This window comes from Pholis gunnellus (genome assembly GCF_910591455.1).
Source record: "Pholis gunnellus genome assembly, chromosome: 10".
Taxonomy (NCBI): domain Eukaryota; kingdom Metazoa; phylum Chordata; class Actinopteri; order Perciformes; family Pholidae; genus Pholis; species Pholis gunnellus.
The window spans coordinates 22,217,056-22,244,916 of record NC_136537.1 but is presented as its reverse complement, the minus strand read 5'-3'; the positions used below and the strand labels follow the sequence as shown (position 1 = coordinate 22,244,916).

The window sequence follows — 27,861 nt, the reverse complement described above, 5'->3', positions numbered from 1 at the left end:
TGCATTAGCTATTAGTCTATAAATGCATTTTACAGTCTTGCAGGCTTTTGGCAAGTTAGTGCGATTATTGAACTCTTTAAGACTGGAATCAAATGTTTTATACATATACCTCACATATGCCTCTTGATCGCAGGCTTGTTTGATTTGTTATTCATCTTTGAAACCATCTGTGACGCTTATAGGAGCTGCAGAAGCCAGAAGAAAGCTTTGGGGAGACTGGAAGCCAGTCAGTAGCTGCTCCAGAGGAGGAGAAGTCAAACGCTGCAGCTCAACAAACACCTCCTGCAGGTCTGAGCAGCATGTTGCTACACTGACCCCTTGTGGTTGATCATAGACTTGTGTCATCCAGGTCATGGATTGTTATCATGTGACCTAGAAGTTATGGAAGACACAAAAAATAGATCTTTTGAAGAAAACATGTAAAAGGAAAGTGTCTCTAATTCTCAGTTTTTTTAATCAAACTGTGATGTCTGTGTGTTTCAGAAGCCAAACACTCCAACGTTGTCCAGTCAGCAGTCAACACACAGCAAAGTCAGCCTGTAACTTTACAGGTGAGGCTGCTAACAAAACTAACACAACCTTTAAAGAAACAGTCACCCTGACATCCACCGGATAATCTTTGAATCTCTCTGCAGGCGAGCGTTCCCAGTTCCCAGGACTCATCACAGAGAAGAGAGAATGTACCAAGCTCAGCGGCGCCGGGATCGTTTGAATATCACCCACCAAGGGAAACGACAGCAGGTTGGTGAACTCTTTACATCCAAATACCGAGCCAGCAGCTTCTTTTCCATACACCTCCTTGGTTTCTGAGTTTGATTAGCATATCCTCCTTGCTGGCTTTTTTTTCCCCTTTTTGCCTTTCAGTCCGACTCTCTTTCTGTTTCGTTGTGCTGCAAATGTTTGGGTCAGAGTTAAAGGGGTGTTCACTGATGTGTGATTATTATCAACCTGCATAAACATTTTTTAATCTATTTCACAGACAAAGACCTTGAATTGGCATTTACTCTAAAGTACACTTGTCTCTGTGTAGACGGATATACAAGCTAATTAGACCTGAGATCCAACAAAAACATGCATAAAAGAGGTTCAATATACCTTCCCAGATAGCTCTATAAAAGCACTGCATTATTGTTGTTTTCCTGCCTTTTATTCTGACTTTTATGCCCTCAAGTTAAGATTTTCTTGAAATCCAAGCGGGGCAGTAAACACCTTGACTTTTTACTAAATCTGAATCACAACCTCTTTAAAGACCTAAGATTGTTTTTCCCAGTTATACTTGATTTACAGTATCACATGAGCAGAACAGTAAAAGCCTTCCCCAATTTGATTTCTCCAATTCTCTGTTGTCCATACCAACTCTTGGTTTTTGACATCTGTCTATCCCTTATCACTCCCTTCCCTTCCTTCCTTCCCTCCTTTCCTTCCACCTGCATATTTTTTATTTCGCTATAGAGCTTGCAAACAGTATCAGGTCTCCGCTGGCCACCAGCAACCCTAACTTACGCTGGGAGTTCTTCGTCCCGCCAGGTAAACCCCTTCATTCATCGGCGGAGCTCATGTTTCCGTCCCCCCCGGTTGCTGAACGCACAGGGTTTCCCTGCCGTTTTTTCAAGGGCTGCACAACAGCCCCTTCAGTCCCATCTCTTGTTTGTCGCTCATTTCCAGAATGCTGTGGATGATCAGTGATGTGCTCTCGCTCTGTTGTAAATGTGTTTTGGAGTATAACGGTGTACACACGCTCCAGGTAGAACTCATCCGTGTTGCAGTGTTCTTTATTTTGACTCATACTGCTATCATCATGTTGATTACGATGCTTTCCCAAATTACCCAGTGGAGTAGGTCACCTATGTCAATTTACCACAATCCTCATAGATGACCTACTCAACTTTATGAATGATCAGTTTTATGTTTACATTATCATCTTATCCACCAAAAGCTACAGCATTAGGTCAACCTCAACTAACGGTGCTCCGATCGATCGACCAATATTCATTCTAAATAGTTTGATCGGTGGTCTATAAACAATTCCAAAATTGTAATGTTTTCAATACTTTGCCTGCTTTCTCGTCTGCTCTTTAATTCACTCTGAGAGCGGATCAACACGCAGACATGTGCACATAGAAATAGATTCAAATAGAACCCCATAATAATAAATCCTGACCGGAGCTCCCTTAACCTCAACATCTGAATCACTTCTAACCAGAGTCATTTTAAAAAGTTTAGATTTACAGCTTTCCACATCAAAACATGAAGACAAATTAACAGCAAGATAAGACATCGTATTGGTTAACTCCAGATGTGGTATGTTGCTCTTGGTGGACCGATTTCTCTCTTTGTTTTCTTTCATCGGCATCTTCACCGCTTCAGCTGTCAAACCAGCACTTGCCGTGTTGTCATTTTCCTAAATATGTGTCCCATCTAAAGGCATTTTGTTTTCATGACATGCATCCAAAATGTTTGTGTAATTGTATTTTAACTAATGTTCCCTGTCACGTTTCCTCCACAGAAGAGATGGAGAAGGATTGTTGTGGAAACGTGAGTAAAAAGCCTCATCTGACGACATAATATTAAAAACTTTTACCGCTTCTCATCTGGCTTATCTCCTGGGTTACAGTAGTGTAGTTTAACATACTGCATGAACACAGAGATTAAACACAAGTCAAATGCTGAAAACATAGTCTGCAGGTAAGAATAAGGAAAAATAAACAGACTTTCATCTAAATAGAAACATAACCTAAACCAAGAAACATTTAAAAAAAAGACTGTTGGCATTCATCATTTTCTAGGATCATGTGTTTGTGAACTCACTGTGGCTCTGCCACACATCACAGGACACACACACACACAGCTGTTCATGTAGCATGCCAGATGAGGACGCTGTCGAGACTGCTTTCTTCTTCGTTTGAGCTCATCTCTCTCTTTCTCTGTCTTCTCTCTCCTTAGTAGGAATCCTTTGGCTAGCATTGGAGTAGTGCTGTTGTGGTAGACCAACTATTTCTGTCTCCTCCCTTCCCTTCTTCTTCTCCTGTGGTGGATGTGTGAACACATTTGTGTGTGTGTGTGTGTGTGTGTATGTGTGTGTGTGAGAATGGTGGCGAGTGTGAATGTGTGCATGAATATGTGTGTGCCGTGTGTATTTGTGCATGTTGTTGTTTGTGTGTGTGTGTGTGTGTGTGTGTGTGTGTGTGTTGGGGTCTATCAGGTCTCAGTCCCGGTGTTGCCCCAGGCCAGGCGGGGTGACCGCTGGTCTTGGGACCCGGATGAGGAGCGAAAGCGTCAGGAAAGGTGGCAGCAAGAGCAGGAGCGCATGCTGCAGGTACACAGAACACCTAAAAAGGGTGAAGCATGGCGCATGAGTCTGCAAGGTCAGGGGTTCAGTTCCTTCTGGAGCTTAGTGGGTGGAGCAAGGCACCAGCACCATGAGGATTAGGCACAGAATGGATTTCTTGGGTTGTAAATGTCTATTGTGTTTTGACAACTGAGATAACAAACAAGTCCGAGAGAAATAAATCATTGGTTGAGGTGTGAAGCTAGTTAATTATGAGGCCTCACGCTCTCACTCAAGTTGTTCAAGCACACAGCTGACCGAGTTCAGCTATGACGTTTGGCAATCAGCATGTCTAGCTTTATTGGCACATTTACACAATGCAGCTATTACAGGATAATTGGGATGACTTGTTGACGAATAAGCTCAGCATGAGACGTAGCAAAAGCCAGGCATTGTGTCTCATCAGTAAGTATTAGAAGTAGATAAAAAGATGTGTGGACTTAAAACTGGGCTAAGTTTGTTTATCTGTCTTTGTAGACATCTAGGTTACATCATAAATGTCCAAACTAGATACTGAAAACCTTTTTTAGCCCAGTAGACTTTACTGTTAACCATACTGTGAATCATGCAGTGGCACAGGAAGCTGCTCTGTGACGGATCAGATGGATTAACCACATTTCATTGCTCCTTGCTAAGCTTGCCTCCATGTTTTGTTTTTATATTGAGCCTATCCTCCTCCCAAAGGCACCGCCCAACCACGCCAGATGCACACTTTGACCACTAGAGGGCGATGTCGTGCAGCGGAAGAACCTCCAGTGTGGTTCTGTCTGCTCATTGTCTCCATCTCATGCACATACACAGACAAAGGACTTTGTCCGAGGTTGCTGCTGTTGCTGCTGCCCAGATCACCCTCTCTCTCCTCAACCAATCAGAGGTGCATCTCAGGTCCTCGTATTTTAAACGTGTAAAGGATTCATTGGCATCCATGACATACTGTACTCATCTACAGTGCAATCTTGATAAATAAATCCCAGCAGTGATGAGTACAGATTTCTCGTCTGTCCAGTTGACTGTATGAGATGAGATGCGCTGAAATGGATGAATGTCTGTGTCTGGTGCATCAATGTGCTTGTTAACTCCCCGGTTCTGTTCTATTGTGTGTTTTCTCTGTGCATTGATCCGTCATCTGTCCTGCTTATGTTGCTTTCTCTCTACATTTTGGATCTTTCGATTTTTTGGGGGTTCCTACACAAGTCTGAAAAGAGTAGAAAAAACTAGTCTGACGATGTTTTAGCTCGTCTGGAATAATCTGAAGTGCTGGCGCTCATGTTGCCCAGCTGCTGTCATAGTAGCATACATAAATGGAGAAGTTATGAAAAATGTTAAAGCAGCTTTTGAAATAAAATTTGTGTAGGAACCTCTGCATGCTCTACTTTTGCCTTTTGTCCGCAGTGCCTGCTTCTGGTCTCTTTTTGTTTTCTCTTTATTCCTAACAAGCAAATATAAGATCTGAGCAAGTGTTTTATCAGAAGGAAGATTTAGCAAGCTGCCTTTGCATTCATTTATGTCTCTAAGTCCAGGCTTATATTTAAAGTGCATACTGAGGGAATCACACATGTACATTTTATACAAGTCTATATAAGTATTGCCAGTGATTGCGGCAGGTTGTACAGGTCTCAGTCCCTTCTTGGATTAAATTAAGAACGCACTAGAAGAGAAATTTATCACCGACTGATTCACACTGAAGCCTTTTTGAAAAGCCTCTCAAAGGCAGATAATGTCTGCGCGTCAGCTCTGCTTTCCTGCCAACATTTCCACCTGCAGACAGTTGAGGCTCTGTGCTGTGTGTCATGTATCTGTTGCCATGGTGACAGGAGAAGTACCGGCGCGAGCAGGAGAAGCTGAAGGAGGAGTGGGAGAAAGCGCAGAGGGAGGTGGCGGAGGAGGAGAGGAAGTACCACGAGGAGGTGCATTGTTTTAAAGCTACATTGTGTGTTACAAGATAATCCAGTTAAATGTAGAAAAGTGCACTTTCTGACTGATCAAACTGACCCAGCCCTCCCATCACAACAGGAGCGTAGGATACTGGAGGAAACTGTGGCGCCTCTGACTCCCCACTCCTCAGCCCTGCCCTCCCCCAGCCGAGGAGAGGTGTCCTCCACCTCGGAGCCCCAGGACACCATCGTCCGTTCGCTGGCCGACTGGGAACGCAAGCAGGAGCTGCTGGAGAGGCAGTCGGTGAATGGCTGATTGATTATAGTTTGTTAGAAGCGTGCGTTACTTAAGTATCGATCCGGGCGGGGAATCTGGGTGACAATTGGGTAGAATTACTTGAGTGGGCACAGTGTTCTGTTTTTGATTGGTGGCTCAGCTAACCGTTCCCCTGTTTGTGATTGGTGCGGCACAGAGGGGGAGCACGGAGAGTGTCGAATGGAAACGCAGGGAAAACGACCGGACCAGTGACATCAGCACCGCTGACGACAGCATGAAAACAGCCAGGAGGTTAGCGACCAATCTTAAAGTGATAGATGTTGCACTGAAGACATTTTCAGCTGAGATTCTAAAGCAACGGTGGCTTAAGATGTGGTTACCTGCAGATACACAATGAAATGTCAAATTTGCATTTGTTTTCATGTGATATGTGCCTTTTCACATTTATCTATTGAAACTGGAGCTGCATGTGTTTAATACAGTACATACTTTGTAAGTTATTGTGTTGATTTAATTGTTGTGTGTCTCCACTTTTGTCTCAGCCCCATTTGCGAGTCAGGTTATCAAACTGTATTGTTGTATCACCGTATCATACTGTAGATTTCAGTGGGATCAGTCCTAAAAAACGTTAGAGAAAATATAAAAAGACAACATGTAGATACGATGAACAACACGGTTTGTTTCTGATCCTCAGCTCGGTGAGTCAGAGCAGCAGTCAGGCAGAAACTCCCGGTCACAGTCTGCAGAACGGCCAAAAACTCCCTGCCATGTCGACCAAAACCTCGACTCCAGTGAAGAAACAAGAAGAGCCTTCAGCAGACAGTAACAAGCCCAGCCGGCCTGCAGGAGACAGGAGGTGTGTGTGTGTGTGTGTGTGTGTGTGTGTGTGTGTGTGTGTGTGTGTGTGTGTGTGTGTGAGAGTGAGAAGCCTTCAGTCCCTTTTTAAATGTTCCATTTATCTCTTATAAGTTAGGAGCCCACTGTTGAAATCACACATAATGTCCTTTAATGATTAGTGAGGGGTACAAGACACAACCAAGCACTGGTTACAGCACCACTATGTATCAACAGAGAATAACTTTAATTTAAAATATGATTTATAAAGAAGGGTCAGTGTTCATGACATGGTTGTGAGATGTTAATTCTGGCCCTCAGGAACCATAACGCTGCTTATTTTGCTTATTTTAAAATAGATATTCACGTTTTGTTCTGGCTGTAAATACGTATTTGTGACTATCAGAGTGGATCTTTTAGTAACACCTTCAGTGAACCTGTTCGACCAGCAGGTGGCATATTGCACCTGTATTTCCCCTGTAGTCTTCTTCCACATAAAGAAACAATAGTCTGTGACAAGAAAAGTGTTCTAAACATTCATTAGAGTCAGTAAAAGAATAAGGTATGGTTGTAATGTAACGTAGTTTGTTCAGCTCGTTCTGGCGTTGGATTGGTTCGTGTCTGACTCTGCCAGCCAATAGAGTCGCTTGTATCTGTGAGTCATCATCATGTTGCATGTTGCTGTCCATTTCCAGGAGTGGTCCCATTGATAATAACATGTGCCGCAGCTCATCAAAACCCCCCGCAGCATGTCCACCGCCTCCAGACACGCTGCCTCCAGCACCCAACAGGTACTGCATCACAAACAGCCCACATGGAGGGAGGGGGACGGGAGGGGGATTCATTTCTGCACTGTCATTTTCTGCTTTGCTGCCTACATTTCTCCACCCGTCTCATGACATGTAGCACTGCAGCAAGGACCCGTGAATGCAATGTGAAAATGTCATATTTCATCTTTTTCTTTGTTTGACAGTTAAATGTTCATTTGTAAACAATAACAACTTGAATGTGCCAGCTCACCTGCACTCCCGGGTCATTAAAATACATTTTTTAATTAGAAATGAATGGGGAAAATAACACACAGAAGGCACCAGAAGACTCGTGGAGTCGACGGAGCCTGGTGAAAATTAAACACAAGGACCTTGATCAATAGAAGCAAAGAACAACAAGCTGTCAGACAGAATAGCAGAAGGAGCGGCCTGAAACATTGTAGGCAAGGGATGGAATATATATATATATATATATATATATCACCACAGTTTTTTTCTATAAAATAAATCTATTTTTGTTCACTGTCCAGTGCAGAGGATGCCATCGGACCTTAAGTTCAAGATGAGTAGTAGTTTACTGTGAAGAGGTTCTGCTGTTCTTTAGGTTTTGAAGAGTAACTTTGGGTGGGATTCAATTCATTACATCAGTTTCAACTAAACACTGACAAATGAACAGCTTATTGTGCTTTTCTTTCATATTCACTGTCAAAAGAGCCCAACTGTTTTAAGTAATCAGTACTTCACACCATCTACAGGTGCTTCTCGTATCACAGGGTTCTCTGTCTCTCCCTCCCTCCTGTAGGTCTGTCAGTGGGAAGAAGCTGTGCTCCAGCTGTGGGCAGCCTTTGGGGAAGGGGGCGGCCATGATCATAGAGACCCTCAGTCTTTACTTCCACATTCACTGCTTCAAGGTCGGTGACAGAATTCAAAAACGTTCTGTTTTTATTCATTTAATTATCCTTTACAAGTATGAATGCTACTGTACCTTAACAGTGGTGCTGTTGTGTGTTGTGCAGTAGTTATTGTGTTCAAATCTAAAAACATATCGATGACCCACACTGTTTCACTGGCTGACATCTTTACATCATTACATTGAGGTCCCTCACACAAGTCCTGCTGCCAGAAATACTCACTAGAGCACCAAATGTATATTAATCCGCAGCTGAAAATAGTCCCCCTGGACATTTACTATTTAGCGCTGTTTGCATTTTGCTACAATCGTCTCCGCCCAGCTGTATGAGAAGTTACTCTTATTCTTAAAAATGACACTAAATATTGTTGACATATTGTTAAAGTATGATATCTTCAGTAGGAACCAATGAGCTCTTGGCCAGAAAGCATCGAAAGACACAACAGATTGTTGGTTTAGATCTCGTTTTGTTGAGGAACATCTATATAATAACGATAGCTTCATGCTTAAGATCCACCTATGCTAACAACTATGTCTCTCTTCAGTGCGGTGTGTGTAAGGGACAGTTAGGCGACACGACTACGGGGACGGACGTCCGGATCAGAAACGGCCTCCTCAACTGCCATCAGTGCTACATCCGCTCCCGCTGTGAGTCCCTCCTCCCTCTGTTCTCTCACCCAAGCTTTGACCTGATTCTCTCCCTCTTTTGTCTCACCCCTCGTCTCTCTGTCTGCTGTCTCTTTAACAATGTTTCCAACCATCCATCCAAATCATTAATGAGTTCCAGGCAAATCAACCACCATTCTGAATATCTAAAAAACACAACCACCAAGAATAAAAAGATAACTTCCCTGTTACGTAATGCTCATAAATACAAAGTTTAATTGTTCTCTAATATTATAAAAAAAAGGTAAGGTGTTGTTGTTCCTTATTGTTTGGTAATGTCGGCCATATTTCATCTTTTCACTGATGAATAATTTCAATAAGGTGATGGTGTCATAGCACCAGCAGTAAATACGGTGCTCATAAACCAGGTAAAAGAAAACAGACAAAGCTTTGTTTGATTTATTATTTTCAAAGTAAACCTGACACTGTTTTATGATCAAGAGATTAAAGGTGCTCTTCAAAGGTTTCATTCTTTATTGCAGCCTCTCTGTGTGGCTGATAAGACGAGTGTACTTTAATATAGAAATCCGACCCCGGTGCAGCTTTAATAAAGGAAGTGTCAGACACAGTGAAGCTTGGATCTGAAGCTGCATCAGGAGGAAGAGAAACATGTAGCAGCTGGGAGAGGATGACAGTAACTTTCCGTCCCTTTCACCTTGTCTGCACGAGAGCAGAAGTTCAAGCTCACATTTACATAACCTCTCAGCAGCTGTTATCATTTGGGGATCAAAAAAAACCACAAAATCAAATCAGAGACTCAGTCAAAAGACTCCAAAGTCATTATTAGAGAGCTTTTCTTTCGTTAGAGCTGCATGTCCTTGGCCTTTTACAAACCCATAAAACAATTTGGGTTTATAAAAATTGTGGGTTTCCTTTTCTGTCTTTCTTTTTTCCTTTCAAGCGGCCGGACAGCCAACCACATTGTGACGCTCAACAGAAAAGCACAAGGTTCACCGGAAGAAACCCCGATTATCTGCACATCATGTCCTTCACAGCGTGTCGGGATCTTTGCATCCTCTGCAGCTCAGTAACCAATGAGGATTCATCACGGGGGATCTGGGGACAGTCAAACGTTTAAAAAAAAAAAAAATATATATATATATATATATATATAAATATTCTACGTGTTTATGTGTGTGAAATCTGGATTTGATTGGTCCACGTACCACCACAGACTCTGTTCCATCATGCAGCGAGAGAGAGAGAGAGAGAGACTGTTCTGGGGTGGCGGCCATATTGAAAATAAAAGGCAATACCATGCTGCAAACACAGGTAGGCTGATGTCAACGTCCTACACTGTCAGAGTGAACACACAAAGAGAAAATAACGGTGTTCAAGTCTCTGGTTACGTTGAAGCAGATTCTATTTTCCTGATTGGAAAAAAAAAAGATTCACTATTCAATTCCATATGATGTAAATGCAGTATATTAGTTACTGAATCATTGTGTTATCATTTAAGAAAGATTTTCTTAATTTGGATAGAAATCCAAAAACTGGTGGGAAAACTGAATGTGTGGTCAGGCAGCTCAAATTTCATTTCTTTATTTCTCCAAACAGACAGGATCTGGAAAATATGAATAATTGTATGACCCTTTAATTTTAATACGAGATTAAAACAACAATATATACAGAAACTTCATTTAGAAAGTGCAGATACAGTCACTATAAACCCACTACTTTGATCCTTTGGCCCTCACAGTGGCCCCTAATGTCTCCTGTTCTGTGCTCCTGAACAATTAGCTTCTAATATAAAACACACATATTAAAGATGTAGTTTCATCTTCAGGGCAATAACTCGACTCGTGAGCTGTTGTTGTGCTTTTGGGTCACAGCAGGTCGGCTCGGAAAGTCAGGACTTTAATGTGCCTTAGGAAAAGCAAGGTGATGCAGGAAGAAACACACCAGCTGTATGGTGTTCGATTTCTCTTTTTCTTTTCTTTTTCAAGGATGTAGGGAGGGATTTGGCCAAATTTGAACCCTTAAACTGCAGACAGACGGGCTGCAGCTCTCCCTTACATCGCGCTTTACTTCACTTGATAAATAATGCTTATTTTACATAAACAGCACCCTTCATTTTACCCCCCCCCCGATCCCTCCGTGATTTGCAGTGATAAAAAGCAGTGCAAAGGAACACATTTGTTAAAACTGCAGGGGATACCATTGATTTATTTCTGAATGTTTTATTCTAGAGAGATATAGACTTCTGTATGCTATTAATTGAGGTAATTTTGATAATTGCTCAGTGGTAGGATTCATTTATACAATTACAAAAACACAACGTTGCATCTAGTTGAACAGCAGAGGTGATATGAACACTCCTACCAGCAGCAGTTGCACCTGTGCAATATTTGGTTGGATGAAAACTAAAGATCTGTGCCGCCATGCTGGACATTTGAAATCACTTGCTTCATTTTTTTTTGGGACTTGTATGAGAGGAGCTCGGTTGTGTATTGCGGATGTTAAAAAAGAAAAATGCACGTTTAAGCCTAAAACCAAATGATTTGCTGTATGAAAGCAAACTAGCAGCCTCCTCCTCCTCCTGAACGGCGTCCTATAGCCAAGCTTCTCCTCCGGGTCCATCTCTCTGATCTACAGTATTTTTAAGCTTCTGTTCTGGTTGTGTATTTCTTTTTTTTTTATCCTCATTTAGTTCATGAATAAATCTCGAGTCTCTTATAGCGGGATCTTTGAGACGGAGCTCTATATTCAGACGGTCGTCTTAACAGGATGGTTGGGGAATGGAGCCTTCACGTCTGTTCTGTATTTATTGTAATATTCACCTGAACACTATCCGAAATATAGATTCATTTGATGTTTAAATGCAATGGCATTTATAGCAAACTGTATGTTTATAAATAAAATGTTATAAATTAAATCTGGGATTCTGTCTGTTATTTTTCCAATAATCTCCTTCTCCCCATAAACTCACAGAAGAAACAGTGAATCAATACTTGATACTGCACATGGCGTCTTCTGTAAAAAAAAACAATGTAAAAGAAGAACCTAAATATCTCGTATATATTTGGAAACCTGTGCCGAGTCAAAGTTTTTTCCATTTCAAATGTTTTTTAATGCAGCACTGCCCAAGTGGTTTATTTGTTCATTGACTTATTTTATTATTTAACCTATTTTAACCAGGTAATTCTCGATGAGGGAGATCTGGAGAAAAAAAAAAACTATATGAATTTGTCAACAATATAACAAAAAAAATACAAAGTCAGAGGACAAAAAACACTCTTAAAAAGTACTCTTAAATTCTGCCATTAACGTTAGATTCATCATTCGTCTTAATTTAGTTTAATTTAAAGACAGAATAGGGTTAGACTCTGTAGAAATGACTGGTTGGGTGTTGGGTTTAGTTGTAAGGCACCTGAACAGGTGTTACATCGAAATATGTGACCTGATTAGGAACTTCGGCTTGTTGCCAAAAATATGCATTCATAATATTTCTTTTGGGGTCACAAGTTCTCATAAATTGTGACTGTGGAGATGCAGATAGTGTCGCACATTTAAATAGCTGTGACAGACAGTATACAGGTCGGTCTAAAGAGTCACAGCTGTCCGTGTTTGGTCATTATTTGTGCAAAATATAAAATATATAAATGTAAAATATATATATTTTTTTAAATCCGTGTTTATTCCTGTGACTTGGGGTCCTTTGTTTAACATTTAGACGACATCGTTTCCACCTTACTGAATGTTTTCACCGTGTAGGAGAAGTTAGTGGATACTCAGTGAATTGTGGAGCTGTCCGTGGTGCTGAAATCTCCGGCCTTTGCAAACGAGCATGACCAAAAAGAAGCTTCTATGCATTTCTGAGTATTAAGAAGCTTGTTTCAGGTTTGTGTAGTTAAAGATTACGTAAACCGATAATATAATAACTAATAACATTCCTCACCAAAGAAAACATGACAAAAGCATCTTGGACTATTATTTGTTTTTTATCATCAACAACCATTTCAATGGTACACCTGGAAAACTATGTGCACATGTAGAAATATTTCCTTCTTAAATATAAGCATTCATTACCTACATATAAATAACTTTCAGATCCTGGACAAAACGTGTTACATAATGCTCACAAAATGGAAGAGAAATCATCGTAAAATCAGACAGAAAGACAACATGCAAATTATATAGAAATAAATACAATGTTTGCATCCATTCCCTCTCTCCTTTTTTTCTTTTTTTTTTTACCCAAAATAAATTCTTCCGAGGGAATTTTGTAAAACATCAAAAAGACTTGTATGATCGATCTACGAGGGAGTATGGCCTATGGTTCAACTATAGGAGACAATAATACGTATTAACACTTTACAGTTTGAGCCACAAAAACACTGCCGTAGAAAGACACACAAAACACACAGATTTCCTGTCTGAGGTGAACATTGCAGTAGTTTGTGCCTTTTTTTTCTCGAGGAAATAATTGTGTTTATATCGATAATTTAAAGAAACTAAACTCTCAGCAGCCCTGGAAACAAAAACACACACTGTAAAGAGGCTGCTGTCCAAACAGCATATTGTGTCTGCACAGATCAGAGAAGCGGGTCGCGTGAGCATCTCGTCGGGTGCGCGCATCCTCAGCCGTGGATGTTAAACGTCTCTTTACCAAACAAAGCAGCTGTTGAACTCTGACATGTGATGTGACTTAACGAGGCTCCTCTGCGCACTGATGGCACGAAGCAGTTTGCAGCGCGCGGACGTCTGTGTTTGCTCATAAACCTGGCCCAAAAAAAACAAAAATTGTTCATCTTAACAAGTCACTTCATCGAGGATTCAGCCTTTCAATGTGTCGTTTGATTCTTAAACATTTTTGCTTTGATGTTGTCTTGTTCTGGTTTTACGCGTGAAGAATCTCAACAGAAGCCTCATTTTGTTGATATTAATTCGCCTTCTGCCTTTTTTTCAGGATTTCAGTCTTTAGATGAAACAAGTGGAAACATTTCACCCAACTTGCTCTCGTTCTTAATGAAACCAAAACGATGTTATTAGCAGACAATATGACTTTTCAAGATGGATATTTTCACAGCAAATGTGTCAACTGACCACAAGAAACGGCGCAAGGCATAAAAATAAAATAACAAGAGTTGTCATCTTCTTCTTCACTGCTTTTTAGTGTCCTTAAGTCTGTCGTGGGCAATTGCTTTTCGGTCTCCGGAGGATGAAGGAGCTTCTCTGTTTCTCCCCCTTTCGCTGTGAAGCTTCATTAGAACATGCTGGTCTTTACTAATGTAGCTTTGGCTCCGTTCTGTCTTTGCAAAGACGACAGTACGCTGGCGAACGGTCCGCCCAACGAGTCCGGGATGGAGGTGATGGTCCCCGGGGCGGTGGCCCAGCCCTGGTTTGCCGCTGTCACCCCCATGCCGGTGGACACGGAGTTCTTCACTTGGTCCACCTGTCCGTTCCCGTTGGTGTTGATCTGGCCTCCGGTGGGGCTCGGTCCGCCGCAGTTGGAGGTGGGGACTGGGTTCGGGCCCGGTCCTCCTGTGCTGTCGGGGTCGGTCGATTTGTTGTCTTTGCTGTCTTCATCTCTGGGGTCGCACTTCTTTCCGGAATTGTTCTTGGCAGCCGCTACGGCCGCTGCAGCTGCCCGCTCCTGTTTGCGAAACTTGGCGCGCCGGTTTTGGAACCACACCTGGAAAAACGAGAAAGAGCGAAGTACAAAAGTTAAACCATGAAGACCTGGTTTGTGACCAAACAAAGTCCATCACTGCTCTATATAGTTATTCGCTCAGTTTTGAAGTAGACATGACAACAAAGCTCTAACGCACACATCTAGAGGAATGAGCTCTAAGTCATTGTGCTTATAAATGCGTTTTGATGTGTAAATGTCTTAAAGTGTCCCTAAAGACAAACCCCCATTGTGATGTGCATTAATGTAGGAGTGTGTGTTACATGGTAGTTGGTGGCCAGTTGATCATGTCAAAGTAATAAGTAAATATCTTATTTCACTAAAATCTATTAAAAGTAAGTAATTAGATGCAATGTGTTGAAAAGGCTTCTTATTGGCATCATAAATCCACGCGTGCGTAATCGCGCGTATGGGAGCAGGCTGGCGTCCGTACCTGCACTCTGGCTTCAGTCAGATCGATTTTGAGTGCCAGCTCCTCTCTGGTGTAGATGTCCGGGTAGTGCGTTTCAGCAAAAACCCGCTCCAGCTCCTTCAGCTGGGCGCTGGTGAACGTGGTCCGGATGCGCCTCTGCTTCCTCTTCTCGTTCAGTCCGCCGTGATCCGTGAAGAGTTTGTAGGGAACTGTAAACGAAATAAATAAAAACTGTTGGACGTGCAGTGGTCTTATCCGTGCAGCATGACATATGAGTTTGTGTAATTGCAGATGTTGTCAAATGGAGGTAAATTCAAACTCGATATATTGTATAAAATCCGGTTGTAGGCGCTGGGCGAAAGCTTTCAATTGTATTATGCCTTTGATACCTGTGAATTAGTTCTGAATTGATAACGTCGCTGACCTGTGATGCGGTTAATTGTGATGTTAAACTAATTGTTGCTCCTCACATTGAGGCTCAAGTTTGAAAACTTGTCATAATGCTCCCATCCGCCCCGCTTGCTGCTACTGTAGCTCCAATTCGGTGCCAATAATGAGCTTTAGTCTTTGGTTATCTAATTATTTTCGAAGCTTTATGTCTCATCGCAAAGTAAATAAATTATGCCTATCATTTTGGCAGCTTAAGATAATTCTGTTGGCGGTTTTTGGGTGTGACTGGGATAGTGTAACCCCGTAACCGAATTACCGCTTGCCTGCAATCGCTTCTAACGTGATAAATTCTTTCATTTGTGTAAGCAAATTTCGTTTGGTAAATACTAAACACATTTCCATTTTCAAATGCAATCAAGGCGTCCTATATTACGGCGGGTTGAGGCTCCGGAGCCGCTGCTTACCTGCGGCATACGGGCTGCTCTGGTGGTCCCGCAGGGTCCCCAGGCTGCAGGACCCCGGCGTGAGGGACGGACAGCCGGAGGTGGCCCCGAAAGTGGTCCTGATGGGATTGTACTGAAACCCACTGGCTTGACTGCACGAGCTGAAGTCCGCATAGGCCGATGCCAAGCTCGTCGTGTCCATCCCGGCCATACATGACTCGTAGGCGGAGGAATTTAGGTAAGAATACTCCATTTTATACATTTGAGAAGGCTCGGTGGAGTTAGAAAGCTGCACTTCCCGGGAAAAAAAAGGCACACAAAAACTACCCTAAAAAAAAATCGGGTTAGAAAGTAAAAAATAAAAAAATAATCGAAATAAAAATGAGGAGGACGCGCGGTCTGAGTTGGGGGGGAAAGATGACTTGTTTGGTTTGAACTGGTTGGAAGGAGGCTGGACGGTGGGTAGATGTTCACTGCTCAGCGCCTGCTCCAAAACTGGCCTCCTTTATAGGAACCTAGCCCTGTTTTATGAAAAGCCCCCTAAGAGCCGCCTAGCCCGAGGTCTCTAGAGCATATAGTCCTCATAATAAACTTGGCTCTTTCCGCTTGGACAATAGCAAAGCGTTTGGTCTTATTGCTAGCGCTTTTTTACATGACAATAACTCATCAGTCTATTGGGCTGGCACTGGGGGCCCGGGCTGTCCAACCTCCCTATCATTGATCCCCTGCATCTCTAATTAGAATTTAATACCACGCCATTACGCACCCCTCCACCGCCGCCCCCGCCCCCACCACCCCTCTACCCATCCACCCCCACTCCTCTCCAACCACCATCTTGCCCTTTAATTCAATCACACCACTTGGAAATAATGAAAGTTGGGTGACGATTCTCCCTGATCCAATTTTCTCCAAGCTTTTAAGCCTTTTAAGCGAGCGTATACCTTGGGCAGGATTTCACATAGTATTCCCCCTCTGCCTCTTCTCCCTGCCCGTCTGTTGGCTCTCTGACTCTTTATCTTCTGCACGGAAGCTGCAAAAACATGTTCATTTTCACGGGTTTAACAGCCGATTTCGTCGCTTAGGCTTGACGAATTTTTTTTACGGTTCAAAATCTCCCCTTCTTTTTGGGACAAATGAAAATCTGCAACTGAGGTGAAGTCACCTGGTTTTAATTACGTTTTTGCACCATATATGGGTCGAATTATTCTGCTTTGTTTCAGCTCACTGACTGCAAGAAAACTGCTGAAACAAGCAGATGTGCTCTGAAACAAATCATCCGATTTTCATCTTTTCTGTTTAGAGGAATTTTTTTATGTGGCTACAGTGAATAAAAAAGGCTTCTTCAGGTGAATTTCTTCCCACGGTGTATGTGCATCAATCACATCCATAACAACAGAGCTGTAGACTTCAATGTCCCCTTTGTTTTGTTTGCTCTCTTTATATCACATTACATTGCACCCGTTCTGACATTTCTCAGTGTCTTTAATTGGTAATTCATACTTTAAAATCAAGTCTAAAGTCAATCAATGAAAGTCAGTAATTGTCTCAACATATTACAAATTACTCGGCAATAAACGAACCATCTTCGCTTTAATAACGCCCTTTTTCGACAAATAAACACCCCGTTTGTCCTCTGCGCTGCTGCAGTAGAATCTCTGCTTAACTTCCGGGTGTGTTTTTTTTATGATTCAAACGAGTTTGTAATTGTCTTTATTACTTTCATTATTCCGTTTATTTGGCAAATAACATCTTTCTAATGAAAGTAACGAACTGGCGAGGCAGTCATCGGACCTCTTAGGCTCACAATATTGGCTGAGTGGTTAATTTGGTTTGTGTAATAAGGTGAACCGTTTTCTATGGCGCTTACACACTCGTGTGTGTGTTTCTTTTTTCTTTCTTTCTTTTTCATTGGACCGACTTCCAGTCCTCGTTTCGTTTGAAGCTGCGAGTTTTTTTTTTCTTACAAATTATCGAAACACAAAGGCGCAACAGGAATTATGAGGCAGCAATTAAATTTATCAGTTTGAGTTTGTTCACTAGTGTCTCTGTGATTGATCTGTGTGCTGATGGTCTTACACTGTAAAATCACTATGGTACCTCTATAATAATCCTGAGTGGGTCTACGATGCTCCCTGTCTCTATCAGTATTTTATCATCATTTTTGATATTATACACGTTTGTCTCACAACCTGTTAAATTGTGTTATAGGATTATTATAGATCTTTTTTTTCTTCTTTTGATTTGATTTTGTCCTTCACAATATTGATCTTATTTCTTCATCTTAATCAAAGAAGGCTGAGAAGATATTAAATACACATTTATTTGTTGAAATTGGGACGACAAGGAGAAAATAAATAAATAAATAAGAGGCCATCTAAACCACACAGGTCATTGTCTGAGGTCACTGGTCTAAAATTAAGTTTTAAAATGTGTTGAGGCACAAATCATCTTTTCATCTCCGTTTAAGATCTCTTTTTCAAGTGCTTTCAGACACACGTGCTGCCGTTTGATGAAATATTCACTTCTTTCTGGAATAAAAAATAGAAAAAGGCGATTTAAATCCTAAATTTCTAAACTGAACATTTTCTGCACGGTGCAGCTCCCATATTATCTGTTAAAATACACCCGCTCACATTCGCCATCAATTATTTTTCTCCACAATTGCTGACGTGTTGCAGTGTGTTTCTCCCTTTTCTTTCGTGTGTACATTGTCTTTTCAGAGATCAACGAGAGCCAGAGAGAAAGAAAGAAAAAAAAGTTAATTCTTTCTTGACACAACCCGGTGCCTATTATGTAAATGTTTTCTTTTTTTTTGTATTTTCTCTTTTCTACACACGAGCTGGGACCCAAAAGTTGTACCAAATGGTTAATTTGATTATTGAAACCAAAGAGCCAAATGGTTCACCGTCCTCCCTCCACGCGTCTGGCCGCGAGAAAAGAAACCATCTCTGGGAATTAATCTAATAACGCTCAAAGAAACGAGAAGTCTTTTCTGATATTTCGCCGAGGCAAATACAATTATAGCTTTTAGCCATCGGTTTCTTTCACTGAAGCCGCTCTTTATTCTCGCAGTCTATAGTCCTTACACCATAGTCCACCAGCTATTGAAACGCCTCCTCTTTTATAGTTTCAACATCTTTTAATCCTTTCAGCTGTTGCGGGTGGGACGAGGAGACACTGCTTGATACTTTGATGTGGGCACATTAAACCCGAAAAGGCGGAACTCTGCAGTCTGAGTTGATTTAATGGATTTGTTATTATTATTATTAGTTTTTGCAAGATGCAAAACGTGCAGACAGTTTATGTCCTGCAGAGGGGCCTGGTGTCTGCAGGTTGTATTCAGCGTCGTTTCCAACCTGCAGCAGTGCGTGCAAACCATGATTTACAGTAACATAATGGTCCTTTAATTCAAATAAAGCGGTAGTTAATTCGTAATTATGTGGCAAATAAAGGGCTCCGACCATAAGCCTTCACTTAAATAAATCAGGAAAATGCGATGTGTGCAAGACCCTAAATCCCCCTGGCAAGTGCCGGACAATAGGCGGGATATGGGAGCAACTCCTCTCCATTTAGTGCGCACTATCGTTGCTCAGCAATATAGGAATGCGGGTCGACAGGAGGGACAAAAAGAGGAACAAAATGCCATTGTCTCTGGATGGATTGGATGGATCCACTCGCCCGAAAAAGGCAAAGAAACAGAGGAGGATAAAGAGCGAGGGAGCGCGATGGGAGGGTCCCGCTGTCACATTTCACCTACAACGTCTCACTCCTCCGCCCGAGGAAATCCTACGCTTATCAAAACGGTTATTAATAAGGCCGCGTGTTGCAGGGGAGGGGCTCGAGAGCAGATACAAAATTCATTTTGGGGATGCTCTCGTGGCAATTTAGTGTGATGTCTCAATTTGACAGGATGGATAAAGGCGAGCTTTCACCTGCAAAATGCAGGAAAGAAAACTGTGAGATCAAAACTACCCGAGCCGACACTTCACTGTTCCAGCTCCACAACAATGATCGTTATTATCCCAAAATAATCATAATATCCTATAATAAATTATAATATTGTATGTCTTTATTGTTTCAGTAAGTTGTTAGATCTGAAACTGCGCACGACAAAAGAGTTTGATGCAACAAAGAGGGGGGAAGTCAAACATCTAAAGCTGTTCCAGGCTGGTGCGTAAAAAACGCATCGCGTTTCCAAGCGCACAGATGGAAAGTGACATCTGGAGAAGAGGCAAAATTAAATTAGAAGCTGGTGTCTTCTCTCTGTGTCTCCAGTAGAAAAAAAAGAAAGAAACGTGCGCCACAAAAGACGTCAGTATCTCAGTCTGCTGCGTGCAGGCTCGTGTGGTTGTTATTGTTCTTAGACGGGGTTTTTTTACGTCTTTATCTTGTCTTTGGCGCAAATCTGAGGGCAGTGTGAGCCTCCGAGTCAAAGGATGATGGAGAGGATGATCAAACCTGATGCCATTTTATCCTGATTATTATGCAGGAAATAGAGTTTATGCATCTTTATGGTTTATTATAAATGCTCAAGCATCACAATGAAATTAAAATGAAGATCAGATGTATGACCCATATCAATATTATTTAGCCTATATGGAAACATAAATGTTAAATGCACGGATTCCACACGAGGAAAAGGATGAATATGTTATTCTCATGTACTCCGGTTTCTTCTGTGTGTGTGATGTTTCTCTGTTGTCTCCCATTAACTCGTCTCGTCGTTTCCCAGATGCTGCAGCCAGCTCCTGCAGAGCACGGCTCATCTCTGCATGGCCTCTCCGGCCCCTCTGAGCCTTTATCTGCGCTTCCCAAGTGACCAAGAGACCGAGCCAGTGGATTAACATAAAAATCTTATTCCGGGGGATGAGATTAGGAAACATATTACCCTCAAACGCGGCCTTGGCACGAGCGAGAGCCAGGCAAGGAATCAATTACTAAATTACTCCAACCTCTAAGTCGACATTAACGCAGAGAAATGCCATCGACCGCTTCTGAAATAAGATTTCGCCAAGATGTGATCATTAAATCTCTTGCCAGCGTTCAAGAATTTGATTCATAAAATCGTCTGAAATGAGATGGAATTAAATTCTTATCGGAGCTCTTGTCATCGTTTCATCCCGCGCTGTTTAACGTTGGTCAATGGCCTTCATGAGATTTCCCCCTGTAAATAAACTTAGTAATTGAATCCGCCTCTCCCCGACACATTGTTTGGTTGTTATTAATTTATTGCAGGCATGCTGGCGGACGAATGGGGCACGCGGGCCCGAGTCTGGCCTGCATGTTGCTCTAAACGCTTTAATTCACGGACACCAGAACAACGTTGTGTTTCGGACGCAGTTAAACTGCAGCATGCTTTTTGTTTTGCAGGAAGGGGAGGACGGGGGGGTCTGAAACATCATCTGTCAATTTTTTTTTTCTTCTTCTTCTTTGGCCTCTTGCATTTCACCCCCAGTGGGGTCAAGGCATATTTTATTTAGCATAGTCTACTGGCATTGCCCCCCCTCCCCACCCCCACATTAGCAATTGACAATTATTAGCCCCAGCCTCATAAATCAGCTGCGTGACCCGTTATTATTGTTGAATTGAATAGCTGTTGGGGAAGTGAGGGTCAGTGTCATTAACTTCCCCTCCTCCTCCCTCCCCCCAACACCACCCTCGGGCCCCCTGAAGGCATTTGGCCCTCTATACAAGGACCTGCTGGCTAATAATGCCGTGTGGTCGGCCTAAAAGCTTAATCACACATGCATTAAGCGGCAGACAGCGGCCCTTTGTGTGCGCGTAGGTTTACTGGAATTAAGCGATTAATGGTCATCTGAGCGGCAGGCGACAAGGCGGCGCATGGAGAATGATGGAGCGGTTTTTAATGTCAAAAAAAAAGGGAAGGGAAGAGAGACGACTGGCCTGTAAGAGCGGAGGCGTCAGGGTGAAAGGCAGGAAGGAAGGGAGGGATAGTGGGCAGCAATTACAGTAGGCCGTGTCTCCCAATCCATCATAAAACGTCAAGGTCATTGTGAATTATATTGATTATTATACAACGCATTGTAATTTTGACTACACCCCCCCTGCTTAGACATTATAATATGCAAAAAGATACCACATTTAAACACCTGCTATCAATTTCTAAAGCTGCTAATTTGTCTCGCCTCGTGTGTTATGACTAAAACTCGTACATTAGACTTTGTGTTTTGCCCCCCAGCCTCCATCTGCATAGACCATCAGGCAGCTCATATGAATTATTATTTCCATATATTCAAAAGAGTCATAATAGCACGCACACAACAGGATAGTCTGCCCAGTATTGTCTCAAAAAACACAACCATTTATCAACACTTAATTGAGACATTGTGGCGTTTTCATGAATAATTTGATGATATAACAACAGTTTGTATCAGTGTGAGTGGAGGACAAACATCTTTTAAATAATCCCCACTACATGGTCTACACAGGTGTTTGGGCTGTAAAGCTCTTCAGGTGTGTTTGATTGACTCTTTTCTCACTGCTGGGTTGCAACATTAAGTTAAAGCCCACACAGTCAACCACAGGTGTTTTCAGTTATGTTGACTTCTGTGCTTTCACTTTCCTGTTAGTTTGTTGGAACCACTGCTGTGGATGGAACAACATTCACATCATTCTTAATGTTTGGTGATATCGTGTTCATCCCAAATCCACCCAACAGTCAGCTGAAAACACCTGTGCTGATGTCCCCTAATCAGTCAATTGTCTTGATTCTCCCTAATTCTGCAGGAAAATATAAAAATCATTAATGTCAGAATAGACTGAGGAACATGAGCAACATTTAGGGCTTTCATTTGTTCAACTAAGCACCTTGTTTGTCCCTTAATAATCCCATGAACATTTTAAGAGTGCTTTAATATCTGAAATTCCCCGCAGGACAGTTTTCAGTCTGCACTGATTACGCAGAACTCTTATTTTATTTTAGATAACTATTTGAGACGGGCTAATTTCCTTTGCAAATATCCTTTGTGCCCTCTATTTTATTTGGATACAGTCTTTTTATCTTTTGCAACTACAGATTGCAAAGTGCACTCTCAGATATATGGAACATAGTTTCCACTGATTGTTTCCACTGATAGTGGATATACTTGCTTATGAGTGTGAGAGAAGTATGAAAAGTATTAGATTTTCTGTTCTTTCTTGCTTTCTAGGACTATTTAACGCTCCAAATTCTTTAATTTTTTAAGCTTTGTTTGCTTGTTTTTCTTTTGATGCCCTGTTTTGTTTCATTAAACAGTTTAGATTTAGAGTGAAGTCAATCTTGTATCAATTTTATTTAATATTTAGAGCTATAATAACATAAATACTATGAAATACTCAACAACAGCCAGTGATGACGGTAAATCATGAAGGAGTTTTGATACGACAGAGTTTATTACTCCCTGTGTTTATCTTTAAGGTGAACCACATCCATCTTTGAACACAATGATCCAAACATCATCATCTCTCTCCTCACTAACAGAGAATTTCAATTAGTAAACTGTATATTGGCCACAAGGAAGTCAGCTTCCTTGAATTTCATGTGCACTTTGTCATTTTTGCTCTTCCTCAGGAAAGCCATCCATATTGATGGCAGCGGGTGATTTATATTGCCAGGACCACCATCCAATGGCTGCGCCTGTTGATCAATCAAACCTAATTTGATTGGATGGACGCCTTAAAGAACAGCCAGATGGGAGCCATCAGAGTCGGTCTGTCCACTGCAGGCTCTGATTCACTTCCTGTTCCCAGAAGGCCGCTCTCTGGGCTCTGAAGGATGATGCTGCACCACAGAGCTGGACAAGATAGATTCGTTATTCTCGTTGAAATCAATACATGTGGATGGAGGGGATTGGCTGGTACACAAAATGGGTGTCTCAGAATGTTTTATAATGGGGTCAGAAAATATGTGCTAGTGGGCTGCGGCACACACTGCTTAGATAACTGACATGTTTTTCTTATTGTCAACAAATCGCATTCAAATACCAATGAGCCACACTGTTACACTGTTAAACATGTTCTTTTATTACCTTTAACATGGACACCGCAGTTTATTTTGAGTGGATCTTCTATATATCATCCTTCTGCTGTAAATACTCTCTAGTGCACCAACTTTGCTCATGAAAATATTTCCGAACAAACTCACTGTTTATTAAGTACCATTCAATAAAAAAAAACACAGTTCCTAGTGGAGACATTTGAAAAAAATTGAAAGTACATATTTGTGACCTGTTTCTTTAAAAGTTCTCAGTAGGAACCAATAGGAATGAGTCTGAGAGCCAGAGACGAGCTCGGGAAGTTGGAAAGACATGGGGTTATGGTGTTTGCTAGTAAAAATATAAAATATAGAATAACACCAGCCTTCAGCAGCAGCAGGGCTGACTTTCTTTCCTACATTTCTGAAACAACAAACGAATCGATTTCAACATTGTTAAACAAGAATGAGTCTCAAAGGAACCAGAGAAACGGGCCAAATGCTGCGTGAACTCGTGTGTAAACGGATGTCAATGTTGAATTGTAGTCTACAGATTTGCGTGCTAACATCAGCATGCTCACAATGACAATGTTTTCACGCTGATGTTTGGTATAATGTTTACCGTGTTCACCATCTCAGTTTAGCGTGTTAGCATGCTAATATTTCCTCATTTGCACTAGTCTGTACACAAAGTACACCTGGGTTTTTACAGGTACAGTATGTGGTAAAGCGTAGCATATTCACGCATGTCAGAACAGACATGGCGTAAAATGACAAAAAGCAAGAGTGGTGGTGTTGATGCAAATCGTCGGGTCATTCATGCATTTGTTATTTTCTATTGGACTAATTTTCGAAGTCAGGGGATCACAAGAGTCAGTGGAATTCATTGTCTGTACAACATTTTACAGCAATCCATCCAATAGTTAAGATTTGAACTAGCGTCTCAGTTTTTCTATCCCTTCTATTTCTATGAGGTGTATCTGTCCTCCTCTGCCTCCCCTGTTGAAGCTTGACGTGACAAATAGCTGGATCTGCACTTTTCTGTAGCAAAACCAACATACCCCTCATCATCGCCGGGTGCAAATTTGATCAGAACACACCCAGAGTCCCCCGGGCTGCCCGATGATGAATAGGCATATTAGGACCGATGTTTATGCATCAGGCCAGCACTCTCCAGCAAATGACAGTAAATTGCTTCTCAGACAAATCTCTGGTCTGGGATTCAACTGACTGAGGATGAATTGAACCTTCCTCGTGGGTTCCAGGAAAAATTGTCAAAGAGAGCAGATGATGAGTTGTCGTTAATCGACGCAGATTTGCCGATGTTTTTTCTGTGAAATTAGTCATTTTCTGATAAAAAATGAACATGACAACAAACCTAAATACACAAAAGCACTTCAGGATCAATTTGTTCCTTATTGGTTTAGAACTTTGAGAAAAAGCTACATTCATCCACAAATTACTTTTTACAGCGTATTTACCTTTTAATACACTCTGTCAAATGTAATGTCCCATTGATGGAGCGAGCTTGTGAAGTCAGCAGTTGAACTTCACTGTTCATATAGCTTTTATATGAATTAACGTCAGTGCGAGCTGGTCTAGCTGAGCCTGGTCCAGGTCCAGATTGAAGCCACAGAATGAAAACCAATAGCCCTGGGCTGATATGGAGTGTGAACCGCGAGAGGAGCAATAAAGCTAATGTGATCAAAGAAAATGGCTCTCTGAATAGAGGTGGGATGAAAGCCATACCCCTGAAATCTGGGTTTGCAGGCCCCGGAAGAGGTGACAGCATGATGAAGTTTCTACTGGATTTCCTGAGAGTGGAGGCAAAGTGGACCTCAACCACCACCACTCACATGTTGGATGTGAAATTGATAGGCAATATGTGTTCCTCGTAGGTGGGCCTCTATAAGAATAACATCCCGGAGTTGAGAAACGGAAGTAGAATAGCATTAGTGGTAATTGTTTGGTAAATTAGCTGTATTAGCAGCTAGAGCGCCCCCTGTTGTTTCTAATATGTTAAGATATATGTTACCATGTTACATGGTCAAAAGAAATACAGAAAGGTTAATAAACCTGCAGCAAAACGGCCACAAAGCCAGTAAACGGATGACAATTACATTTAGATCAAATCCAGTATTAGTACAAATTCAGTTTATACACTGTATGAGCTTTACACTGTTTATTGGTGTCTGCTCTCTTTTCTTAACAAACCATGTTTATCAAACTTCAACTATTCATAACCTAAAGAAAGAAACTTGTCTTGTTTTTAAGCTTGTTTTCGATGTCCCAGTCAGTTTTTAAATTGCTTATTTAGCTTAAGAATCATAACATTTTGCTCTTTGGCATGTTAGCATGGCAATAACCACAAACCACAACTGACGGTTCAATCATTACATGGAGAGGTTTTCTGTTAAAAAAATATTTTGTATCTTGTTTGTTAAACCAAGCAGTGAGGATTTGTGGTTAGGTTTGAATGTTTTATATGTTTTATAGTCATGTGAGGAATCGTTTCTGAACGTAACTTCACCTTAAACCACAAATCATCAATCATTTTTACATTTTAGATACAATGTGTTCACTAGTGAGCTATAGACAAAGTCTAGCTGTTACCCCTGCTTCTGGTCTTTGTGCTAAGCTAAGCTAGCTCCATTCCTGAGCTTCAACTCAAGACAAGAGTTTTTATCAATCTTTTCATGTGACTCTTAGGCAAAAAAAAAGTGAATATATATATCACTTTATTTTTTTGTTTTATTAAAGTGAAAGTGAAAGAGGAAAATTGGACAATCCATCTATAGTGGACCATACAACAGTGGCTCCATGTGGCTAAAATTCACTGCAGATTCTGTTTAATGACAATTTACATTAATTCAAGTGGCTGATGTTATTGTCACTTTGAGTAACTCGGCTAATTTCTGATTCTGATTCTGAACAACCCAGTTGGCGTTTTATTAATTCAGCATGGAAACACCTTTTAGTTTTATGTCTGCATAAACACGACATCATGGATTCAATTTGATGATGATAAAATATTAGCCAATACGCAGTACACATATTTCTATTCCTGTTAACATTGAATGCATGGTTCTTTCAGACTTTTATTTCCTGAATGTATATCGACTGAAATATCATCACAGAGAGGAATTAATATTCTGTCAAGTGGTTTCATAAAGTATGAAGGCATTTAAAAAGCGTACAAACTGAATATTTGAGTTATTCTGATTCTGGTTTGGATGCTTTGCAATTAAAAGAATGCTAAGGCAACAGTCCTCATCATTTATTTTGTCTAAGTATCTCGTGTTTATTGGCCAACGGCAGCATGTAACACCCTGAGGCAACATCCAGGGTGTGTCGAGGTCTTGTTTAGCTTCCATTCAAAAGCAATCACAAAATGCCCACCAGTTTGCGACCAGCTTTCGTCCGCCCTCTCCTTCCCCTGGCTGTGTTTGCAGGTTTGCATCTGAATCAGGAGGCTGGCGGGGGCCCGGGCCGCTCGGCCACGTGGACCAGATTGATGTCATTGTCTCGGCACACTGACCTTTGCTGTAATACCCACGGCAGACATCACAAACTCTCACATCAATTTAGTCCAATTGGATGTGGCATGTCTTGGCTAACTCAATTTGTGGAGAAATGCACCTGTCTCTGCCTTCCCTCCCTATAGATTTACTCAAGGGGAGGAGGGGGGAGGAGGTATTGCGGGGAAGAGAAAGGGAGAGTGAGGGGAGGGTTTTGGAGTGGAGTTGGCTTCTGATCCGCAACCCCCCCCCCCCCCCCCCCCTACTCACCCACCCAAAAAAACACTCACCCATATGCATATAAACACCAACTTCTCCCTCTTTCTCTCAGCTCTTTTCCCTCGGCCATACTTTGCAGATGTAGCTCTTCTGCAGCGGTGCGTGTGTGTGCATGTGTGTGTGTGCGTGCGTGTGTGTTTTCCAAGGTCTGGGCAGAGCGTCTGGGAAGAGCAGAAGGAGAGCCATTAGCCCAGCGGTAATCAGATTAGAGCGACGTTAAAGGGGGATGTGAATTTAAACAGCCAACAGAGGGAAGAAGAGGAAAAGTTGGAGGTGTTATTAAGGTTGTTCATTACTCATATGCTCTCAGTGTGTGTGTGTGTGTTTATGAAGCATATGCTGAAGTATGGTCTGCAAGGTCACTTTTGCATTCAGCATATGTGTCCATAGAGTACATGAGGATTTATGCAGCTGTGCAGGATGCATGCATTCATGACAGCCTGTTAGTTTAAGCGTGCATGTGTTCTTAAGTGTTTGCAGCACATGTATTTATGTGTGTGTGTTTACATGTATGTGTGTGTTTACGTGTGTGTGTTAGTTTCATGCAATGCGGGTG

General features: G+C 41.7%; 2 protein-coding genes across 2 annotated transcripts in view; one reads left to right on the top strand and one right to left on the bottom strand.

The window, feature by feature from the left end:
- The window catches only part of LOC306702275 (LIM and calponin homology domains-containing protein 1-like), a 31,875-nt gene extending 20,351 nt beyond the window's left edge, over positions 1-11,524 (top strand). Inside the window, exons 9-20 of the mRNA XM_079167852.1 lie at positions 183-288; positions 484-551; positions 636-741; positions 2,507-2,535; positions 5,143-5,235; positions 5,342-5,506; positions 5,676-5,770; positions 6,174-6,335; positions 7,009-7,104; positions 7,886-7,994; positions 8,539-8,641; positions 9,561-11,524. Of these exons, the coding sequence (XP_079023978.1) occupies positions 183-288; positions 484-551; positions 636-741; positions 2,507-2,535; positions 5,143-5,235; positions 5,342-5,506; positions 5,676-5,770; positions 6,174-6,335; positions 7,009-7,104; positions 7,886-7,994; positions 8,539-8,641; positions 9,561-9,586 (1,158 nt within the window). The 3' untranslated portion in view covers positions 9,587-11,524. The remainder of the gene's footprint in view (positions 1-182; positions 289-483; positions 552-635; positions 742-2,506; positions 2,536-5,142; positions 5,236-5,341; positions 5,507-5,675; positions 5,771-6,173; positions 6,336-7,008; positions 7,105-7,885; positions 7,995-8,538; positions 8,642-9,560) is intronic.
- A 2,341-nt stretch (positions 11,525-13,865) lies between these two features.
- On the bottom strand, positions 13,866-15,798 carry phox2bb (paired like homeobox 2Bb; the record flags this gene model as incomplete). The annotated part of the gene is made up of 3 exons (XM_079167748.1): positions 13,866-14,294; positions 14,725-14,912; positions 15,558-15,798. 3 exons carry the CDS (start codon positions 15,796-15,798, stop codon positions 13,866-13,868), a joined length of 858 nt encoding a protein of 285 aa, XP_079023874.1.
- Between the last annotated feature and the right edge of the window lie 12,063 nt (positions 15,799-27,861).